Source organism: Marmota flaviventris, chromosome 1 (genome assembly GCF_047511675.1).
Source record: "Marmota flaviventris isolate mMarFla1 chromosome 1, mMarFla1.hap1, whole genome shotgun sequence".
Classification (NCBI taxonomy): Eukaryota; Metazoa; Chordata; class Mammalia; order Rodentia; family Sciuridae; genus Marmota; species Marmota flaviventris.
Window position 1 is genome coordinate 96,254,149 of NC_092498.1, and position 10,591 is coordinate 96,264,739.

The 10,591-nt window shown below is 35.0% G+C and overlaps 1 gene segment (V, D, J or C); it reads right to left on the reverse strand.

Annotated features, from left to right (window-relative positions):
- Window positions 1-903: 903 nt before the first annotated feature.
- LOC114096153 (T cell receptor gamma constant 1-like) lies at window positions 904-10,574 on the reverse strand. The segment is given in 3 exon segments: window positions 904-1,202; window positions 4,658-4,705; window positions 10,389-10,574. Coding segments are annotated over 3 exon segments (279 nt in total).
- Between the last annotated feature and the right edge of the window lie 17 nt (window positions 10,575-10,591).

Genomic DNA, 10,591 nt, shown 5'->3' on the forward strand with positions numbered 1-10,591 from the left:
CGCTGCTTCTCGCTTTGGACTTTCAATTTAATTTCATCAATTTAAAATGCATATGATCCCAAATAAATTGTTGATATTTATTGTATCCATTATGAAAAAGAAGCAAAGAAGCTGCTTTTGGGTGTGTAAAAGGAAAGGCGTTTAGTGGTTTCAGGTTACAAAACCCTAAGTGCTGCTGCCAGCACAACCAAACTTGGGGTGCTGGCACAGGACTATAGGCGATTAGAAAAATTACACACACATACACACGCATATATGAAGATAGCTGGGTTCAGGTGGAGCATTGCTCTCTGATGGAGAAGCAGTGACTGAAGAGTTATGCCAGCAATCTTTATCTATATATGTCTCATTATCGAGTTAAAGACTATGCAAACCTTGTTTTTGTGCTCAAGAAAGTTGTAGGACTACAAACATCAATGTAGCTTTTCCACAGTTGCACCCTTAGGAGTTTTGTGTAGCACTCAAAGAGGTCCATTGTTTAAAGTTACTCTTAAGGGGAGAGGCTTAGATGTAGTAGAGCTGGTAAAACACTGTGGTCATCTTATGTGAAGTCATCTATATCTGGGAGCTATGTACCTGAGATCAAGGTCAAAGTTGATAAGACTCTTGCACAGAGTCTTTTTGGGTGGGTTGTTACCATAGTAGCTAAGCAACCTGTGTTCTTGCACAGAAACTTTCCTAGGCAGTAGGCACGGCACAATCATGAAATCATCAGAGACCCCCAATCTCAGTCACTGCTCTCCCATTTTCTCATCACTCTACACACCTAAGGCTAGAAGCTACTGCTGTCCCCATCAAGGCTTTGATGATTTATTTGACTAGAAGGGCTAATAAAGACTGTGGGTACCAGAGGTCACGGGCTACCAAGGGCTCCTTGTTAGAAAGTAAAGTATATGAGTTGGCTCACTGGTTTGAAAAACCTTTATGCAATAATGACAGAATATTACATGTGAAAACTGAAGAAGTCTGAACCCAGCAGCAAGCTGACCAGGTCCTCAGCAGATTCTGTTCAAGACAAGAAACTATGAAGAGAAGATGACTGTATTGTGCCACCATCTGTTAGGAGCTCTTCCCATTGACACCAACAGCTGTTCTTCTAAGCAAACAGAAGGTGATGATGGCCAAGTAGACCACACTCTTGAGCAGCAGGAGGAGGTAGGTCCAGTAGGCAGAGATGTATGTGAGCTGCAGCCTCAGTGCATCTAAGAGAGGTCAGGCAATTAGTTTCACCTGTTCTTTGACAGGAAAGGCCCCCTCATGGGGGAGGGTGCCACAGATGTTTATTTTTGGTGACCTACACTGAAGTGACACCACCCCCACCGAACCCCAAAGGTCAACATCTACCACTCACACCCAAACCACCCAGTGCAAGGCTCAGCTTGCAAGTCAAGTCCATTAGCAACCTCTGCCATACTCACTTAGAAACTTCATAATATTAAAAAGTAAGGTTTTGCTTTTAATGTTTGAGTACAGTGAAAGATAAATGTATGTCTGAAACTACATTTTAGTTTCTCTTCACCCTCAATATGTCTCTAAGTAAATAAAATAGATAATATTCACTATCCACTAACAAAATGCCAAATAGTATGCTGAGAATTTGTATAAAAACTTTAGTGATATTTAATTTTGTAAGATTCCATAACAGCAAGAAACAGTTTATTTTCATCCTCATTTTGTAGATGAAGTGAGGACAAAGAAAGAAGGCATTTTTCATGCAACAACCTAGATCAATATGCATAAAATTATTCTAACTCTAAAAAGGTTACAGACTATGTGATCCTATTCTTGAAATGACAAAGTTATAGGAATGGAGATGGGTTTTCAGGAATTAAGAAGGTTAATGGTAGTGGACAGGAGGGAAGCAGGCAGAGATTAAAGGGCAACATGGGAGATACTAGTGGTGATGGAAATGTATCTTGACCATGTCAATGTCTATACTCTGTTGTTATACTGTATTACAGTTTTGTAAAACTTATTATTAGTGAAACTAGATAAAGGGAACATGGGACCTCTCTATTATTTCTTACAACTGCATATAAATTCATAGCAATATCAAAATAAAAATTTAAATCATCAAAAAAGAAAGAAGGAATTTGCTTGTTGCATGCATTTTTGAAGTGTCTGGCCCAGGCCATGGTCACAGCCACATGATGTTAAAGAATACAATCTCATCTACCCTGCGATTCTGCAGTATGGAAGTACAGCCAACATCCCAGAGGTTAAGCTTAAGTACTAGTTAGCTTGTTTATTTCAAGCCTCTGGGCTTTGCACGTAGAGAATGAAATGAGATATATAGGAACTGTACAACCCAAGAAAATGTGGTGGTTTTCCCAGTAGAGTGGGTGAGAGATTTTAAATAAGAGGGAACTAGAAGAAATTGATTATTGAAAATATCCAGCGATGTATGATAGCTGTGGCTCATTCACATGTGTTTTCCACATATCTCTCATTTTAGCTGTGATAGTTTGGGATAATTGCCACTGATGTCCTTTGAAGTTTCGTAAGAAATGTGTTATCTCAATTACTATTTTAATACAATGGTAGTAAGTCACAGTGGCTCTTCAACGGGTTACAAAGCCAGGACAATTCTTGTGGAAATTTCAATTTTTACAAGTTCCATCTTTGTAGACTCAGAACTGAACAAATCTAGATATTGGTGAAGAAAGGGCCCTTGAGAAATGTGCTTATGACATCATGTTCTCCGCTAGGTGAGCAGTTACGGCTTCTCCTTTTCTGGAATGGCAACTGAGGTCCAGAGACCCAGGGAAATAAGAAACAGGAGAATGATCACCAGGGTTTTTTGCACATGTGTAGGTAAAAAGAACTAGAAACTGGTACTTATTCAGAACCTGCTAAAAGAACCTGTTCTAGATATTTCATACCTGGATCTATGCCTTTCCAATAGTTCTGAGTTTAGTTTAATTATTGCCAATTGGAAAATGATCAAAGAATGACTTGCAGAATGGAAGTCACTCACCCACATTTATGTAACTGGTCATTCAGAGAATAGAGGTACAGTGAAGTCTGTGGTATTCTGAACCCTTATTCTTACCCTTACTACCATGTAGCCATGGAGTCTCAGAGCCTTGGCTTTGGAATGTCTCCTTTTAGGACTCTCTTTAGAAGAAGAATAGGGAACTGAGTAAGGGTATGAACTCTATCTGATGGCTTGAGTTGACACACCTGCTATAGACATGTGGCATGGGCAAAAAACTTCATTAATTTAAGCTCATTGTCAACATCTGTAAAATGAGAGAAAAATAGTTGAGTCACAGCATAGAAGTTTTCTGAGGATTAAGAACAAAAGTGCATGTAGAACCCTACCCAAGGGCTTGTGTGTAAAATGACTCTGTGACATTTTTTAGCACTTGTGTTCTTAGCACCTAGCAAAAGACTAAAAATAAATAAACAAATTTAGAAGTAACTTGTATCATGCTTGCCCCAGTCACTACAGGGAAAAGTAGACACACAAATAAATGAAGTCCATTTTTTAAAATAACTCAGAGCATGCCACTGTATCTTCCACTTTACAGCCATCCTATCCAAAACAAGTTATTTGCTATGATAATACAATATCTCAGAAATATCAGATTAATTTAAAATTAGACTGGCTCTATTCTGCAATTTCCAGCCATTCTGATTTTTCTACCTTATGTAAGGGGGTTCAAAATAAAGCTGATCATGAGCAGAAAAATCTGTAGCATAAAATTATGCAAACTACACTAAAACCGTTTTTATCTCCCAAACAAGCTTCAGAATCAGAGAGAGAGAGAGAGAGAGAGAGAGAGAGAGAGAGAGAGAGAGAGCAAATACTAATCAATTATTCATTCCCATTTTTTTTACTCTCTTTTTGTGGTGTACTTTGAATGTAAAATCCGTTGACTAAGATATAGGAGAGATAAACAAAATTAATCAAAGCTAATACCTGATGAGTGATCATTGATGTGCCAAACTATGTTAAATGCCTTGTGGGCATTATCTCATTTAAATCCCAAATAAGGTTAACCTATTAAGATCATGTTCTTAATTCTGCAAATATTTCAATATAACCAACACAGGTGCATTAAAATAAGTTGAAAATCATTATCTAGAGTTCATATACCCTTTATACATATATTTTTCAAACATTTTAATAATTAACCATTATATTTCTTAAAACAATGAGCTTCTAAAATATAATTACTCCAATGTTACCCTAAGTGGTGTACTTATTAATCCCTGAAAGTTTTTGTAGATGTTCTGCATCTGGGACAATAAGACTAAATGAGATAATTAAGCTGAATTGTGGATGGTTCCATATTATGAATTAAAAATTAAGTATAAATAGCATAGTAGACAATTTTATTTTAATTATTCTCGGCACATGAGCTATTTCTTTTAACTAGCCCATTTTCATGGGGGGGAGTATTTTAGTGCAATATTTCTTATGTTAGAAGGTAGGAAAAGTCACATCTCTATTTCTCTGAATAAAACTTGAGACAAAAGTTGTATCTATCTACTATGACTCCAAGAATTATGGATTTATCAAAATGTCAGTCTACTTTGTAACATCCAGCTATTGTGGCTTTTCCTTAAGCTAGGGAATTCAAAAGTTAAGATGATTAGGAGGGAAAAATGCTACAGCATGAGATAAAGATAAATATACATTAAAACCTACCATTTTCAAATCCCAGATCAGCTTCTCTGGGATTAATAGTGGTGACAGCTAGAAAAAAAGAGAGCATGTACTAGTCAATAATTCCTCTATTATTTAAAAGTGTATGAATGTATGTATACACACACTTACTATTCATATAAATAAATACATATGTGTCTGTCAAGAACAGAGAAAATAATTTAAAATGTGTACCAAATATAATTAGGTTCACTCTATGCAATTCAGTAGATATCATTCCTATATTACATTTTTGCATACAAGGCTGTTGATTTTTCTGACAGATAACTTTTTCCTTTTTATCACAGTTAGAGTGTATCATATCCAAGATTGTCTGTTTTTCTGCTGTATTCACAGCTCCTCACCCAGTGTGTGCTCCAAAGTAGGTGATAGTCAAATGCATATCCAATGGAAAAAATAAACGGAAAATTGGCTGCTTTATAGGATCCAGCACACATGGCTGATACAAAGTGCTAAAACCCAAAATAATCCAACCACTCCTAGATCAACAGTGGAAGGAAAGAGTATGATTTAGAGAAATATTTCTACATCAAGCATTTCTCCATTATTCTTGATTGGAGCACGAGATTTTTTGGAGGTGTGATGTTTGTGGACATGAGACACCAATATTCATGAAATTGGTACCTATTGATTGATCACTGTTTGGTAGGCGATATGCTAATGCCTCACAAACATTACCTTGTTTTCTGTCTTCATTCACACTTAAATGAGTTGTATTGTGCAAGTACCCAAACAATGAATGGGAAATAAAATTTAAAGAACCATTCCAGTGAGTGGCAGGGCCAGAATTCAAAGTAGGTTGAGGAGATTCAATGATGGCATGTGGAAATTATTTTGTAAAAATAATTCATGTAAATGTGAGAAAGTAATTTGTAGAGATAATATAATCTCCTAATGTCTTTATTATGCTTAGAAACTGCCAATTTTGTTAAAGGACAGGATTGAACATTTTAGTACAGTTCTTTCTGGGGAGAGAAAACTAGGCCAAGTCACATTTCTAATCCTATGAACAAAGACTGAGGTTGAGATTTTTATTTATCTCCAATTAAAAAACAATACTAGACCCTTGGGTATAGTCCGAGGAGAGGGACTGGGTCAAATGGTTGTTCCGTTCCCAGATTTCCAAGGAATCTCCATACTGCTTTCTATATTGGCTGCACCAATTTGCAGTCCCACCAGAAATGTATGAGTGTACCTTTTTCCCCACATCCCCTCCAACACTTATTGTTGTTTGTGTTCATAGTAGCTGTCATTCTCACTGGAGTGAGATGATATCTTAGAGTAGTTTTGATTTACATTTCTCTGATTGCTAGAGACCATGAGCATTTTTTCATATATTTGTTGATTGCATATCCTCTTCTGAGAAGTGTCTGTTCAGGTCCTTGGCCCATTTGTTGATTGGGTTATTTGTTTTATCGATACAGGGACACAGCCACATCAATGTTAATAGCAACACAATTCACAGTAGCTAAACTGTGGAGCCAACCTAGATGCCCTTCAGTGGATGAATGGATAAAAAATATGTGGCATATATAACAATGGAATTTTACTCAGCAATAAGAGAATAAGATCATGGCATTTGCAGGTAAATGGATGGCGTTGGAGAAGATAATGCTAAGTGAAGTAAGCCAATCCCCCCAAAACAATGACGAATATTTTCTCTGATATAAGGAGGCTAACTCATAGCAGGGTAGGGATGGGGAACACTGGAGGAATAGATGAATTCTAAGGGTGGGAGGGAAAGGGAGGAGGCAGGTTAGCAAGGATGGTGGAATGTGATGGACATCATATCCAAAGTACATGTATGAAGACACAAATTGGATGTTAACCTACTTTATATAGAGAGATATGAAAAATTGTAATATATATGTGTAATTAAGAATTGTAATGCAAAAAACCCCCAAAGTACATATATAAAGACATGAATTGGCATGAACATACTTTATATACAAAGATATGAAAAATTTTGCTCTCTCTATATAATATGAATTGTAATGCATTCTGCTGTTGTATATTTAAAAAAATAAAATCAATTAAATTAAAAAAAACAATACTAGAGTAACTGATATCATGTTTCCCCAGTCATACAAACAATAGACAAATCAATGAATAAATTCCCTTTGTGGAAATGCTTCAGAGCATATCACTGTATCTGCTAATTTACCAATCTCATACCAATTTTGGCAATTTATTTTATTAATGTGATGTAAAGGAAATCATGAATAATATAAAATGCCACTCAGCCTATTCTGGAACAACCAGACATTCTGAGTTTTCTACCTTACATGAAGAAAGTTCAAAAGTTAAGATGATCAATAGTGGAAAAGTCATATGGTATGAGATGAAGGCAAACACATTCTGAAACTCACCATTTCCATTTTTCAAATTGGCTTCTCTGGGATTCATAGTGATGAGAAATAAAAGCAAGGAGAGCAAATAGCAGTCATTTATTCACCCCTATCATCTGATATTTAGTGTATTCAATTTGTCCACAGAGACAAAGGAGAGATACACATTAAAAATGTGAGCCCCACTGTTTCAAAAATAACTGCTGTCTAATTCAGTTAATATTGCTCATATATTATGGGTCTACATGAAGATGATAAAGTTCCTGAAATTTATATATGTATACTTCTATGTTTATATATACATATATGTATTTTTTTATAAAAATGAAGTGTTGTGTCCAAAAAAGTGAACTTAAAAAATGTTACATTCCTTTTTCTTCTCTCACAACCTGAATGTACATCTATGACGATGTGTTTCTCCTCTGTATTCACAGCCCCTTGCACAGCATACGAACCAAAGCAAGTGATCCACAAATACATTTCAATAGAATAAGAAGCAGAAAAATTGGCAGTTTTCCAGGCTTCATCACACACTGATGACATGAAATGTTGAGCCCCAAAGAAATTCATCCAATCTGAGTCAACAACAGCATCGTACACATTCAAAGGAGTTTGATTTAAAGAAATTTCTCATCTGAATAGAGGACAGCAGCTATACCTTTCCAAGTCATGTATATCCCCAATGTCTCTGGTTCATGCACATGAATTTCTAGCATTGTGGTGTTTCTGAGCATGAGAACATCATCTGACACAATTTAATACCTGCTAAATGAACACTGCTGTGCCAAGCTCTTGGTTAAATGGTCCATCTTCTCGAGTAAAGTATATGAGGAAAGTAGTTTTTAAAAATAATCCATAGAAATATATACAAAATAATTCATAGTCAAATAAAAGGAAAGGAAAAATCTTCTCTTAATTATTTTTAGCCAAAGGCCTTTTCCTGTTTTAGGAGCTCAGCATTTACACACAAGTCTTTCAGGGAATAGGAAGAGTGGTCAAGTCACAGTTTTAGCTCTTTGCATAAGACGTGAGGTGATATATATATACACACATATATATATATACATATATATATATATATATATATATATATATATATACATATATATATATATATATATATATATATATATATATATACACACACATATATATACACACATACACACATACACATGCATATATATGTGTATACATCCATATGTATGTATATAATTGTGTGCATATATATGAGTACACATATATGCAATTTTTAAAAAAGAAAGTTACAAAGATTATATATTTTTAAACTGATAAAAAAACAGTCACAATGGTTGTTTTTATTCATTATTTTTCTTCTAGTTGTGTTCTTGTTCATATGAGCTCATTTCCAGTATGTAATTTAATTGACCACTGAGTTTTCTGTTTGTACTTTTAAAGATGGAGTTGGGGTATAGACTTTTTTGGAGTAAGTCCCAAGATATAAATATGAACACGCTCATGTTTGGATTTGAAATATTTTCAAGAACTGACTTTTGGATCTTGAAAGCATGTTTTTCCCTTAAAGTGACTTTCTTCACTAAACGATAATAATGATAGCATCTATCACAATGAACTGATTTGAACTGATTAAGGTAAAAATAATAAAACAGAGTCTCTGATAATGAAGTTTCTGTTTCCTAAATTGTCTAAATAAATATTGGTTGCAGATTTGGAACTGATTAACTTTATCTACCTTAAGAATAATCATTTCATTCATTTGTGCTTCCATGTGTTATGTTTATAAAAAAATCAAGAATCAAGACTACAAAAGTGCTATAGAACAACAATAAGGACAGAAGCTCCCTCCTTAGCTCTGGAGTAACAGGAACCCCATGAATGGAATTTGTTTTAAAATTTAGAGGCTAGTAAATCATTATTAAACTAGAACCTCTCTTCTGAATAATATACATCACCAAGGAACTTACTATTCTTTGTATTTTTCCCTAATCACTAGAAAAATCTGAACCTAATTGGGCATGTAAGCACAGTGGTTAAGTTAACCTTGTGCTTTACATATTTGTCTCCTCTCTGTTTCTCAGCAACGAAAATAGAAAATTGGACCTGCCTTTGCATTCTTACTTTAGTTTGTTCGAGGAAAGGCTATAAGTAAATATATAAATACCTGAATCCATAATCTATCTTTTTTCTGCTGAAAGTATTACAGTTGATCTTGCTTATACCTCTAGGGAAAATCAGACAACTGTTCAGACCTCGTTGATCATTACAGAAAGTAGTCTTACTTGGGAAATCTGGATAGTGCATGTCAAAGGACTTTACCCAGTTTGATATGTGTGTGTTCCTCACTGTCACAAAGGGGATTTTAGCCACTGGGAAAATTATAAAAAGATTGCTTCCCATGCCCACTAGGGCATTTCGACTGCTGTTTAACACTCAGGACTGTGAACACACAGTGAGTCACTGGACCACTGCAAGGTTTCTATGCAAACATGCCTCTGCCCAGCTGTGTGGATGTGTAACTCACTACATCCAAAGGATTCCTTTGGGACATCATGCCTGAGTCATATGTGGTCCTAAGTAACAGGGAAAGAAGATTCTCTATAGACTGCAGCACTTTCTACTGTGGGCACTAATCCTAGACTATTCATCACATTCCAACTCAGGCCTGAGGTATGCTAGCAAAACAGGAAATATTTATGTAGGTGCATTTACCAAAGGCAAGAAATATATGCATCACAGAGAAATGGAGTCTCTTCATACATATTAGCTTCATTCAACCATAAGTTAGAAAATCTTGTCTAACAGTGAAATATAAAATAAAAATCAGAACAACTCAGCCACCACAAAATTCAGTGGCCAAGTTTATTTCTTTTTTATTTTTATTTTTTGCTCTTTGAACTATGTTCCAACTCTTGTCTGAGCAGCATTTTTGTAACCAAGCATTCCTTTTTGTAGATTAAACTTTGTGCATGGCAAGACTGAAGTCTGTGACTTGCCTACATGGTAGAACATTTCTTAAAGTCATGTAATTGTTCTGATTTCTAAATCAAATAAAATCATCAAAAAGTGGAAACTACTTTTCAGCATTTAACATTTTGCTACATGCTTCCATATATGTTATTTTATTCAATATACATAAAATTCTAAAAATACACTCTGTGATTCTAATATTTTAAATATTAGAAAACAAAAGTTGAGAAAGCTTAAGGCAAACTTTTCTATGTTTACTTTAATAAGGAAAATAACAGGCAATTTATGCTAACATGAAATATGATTTTTAGGAAAGATTTACACTTGTTTTTCATTACTACTTGATTGAAAATGTGGACAATTCACTTTAAAATATTTTTTATGGAAATTTATGTTTCCATTTAAGATGCACATACCTTTCTTAATTGCAGGAAAGAGAATCTCTTGATCATCTCCTCCTTCATTTTTCTCATGTTTAACAATACACTTATGCTCTTTATCCATTGACCTCCAGTCACAGTTAGCCAGCTCATCTTCATGTATGTATCTTTAGTCTTCATGGTATTTCCCTGCTGGGCTTTCAGAATCTTATACCCTTCTTTTTCTTTCCAAAATACTG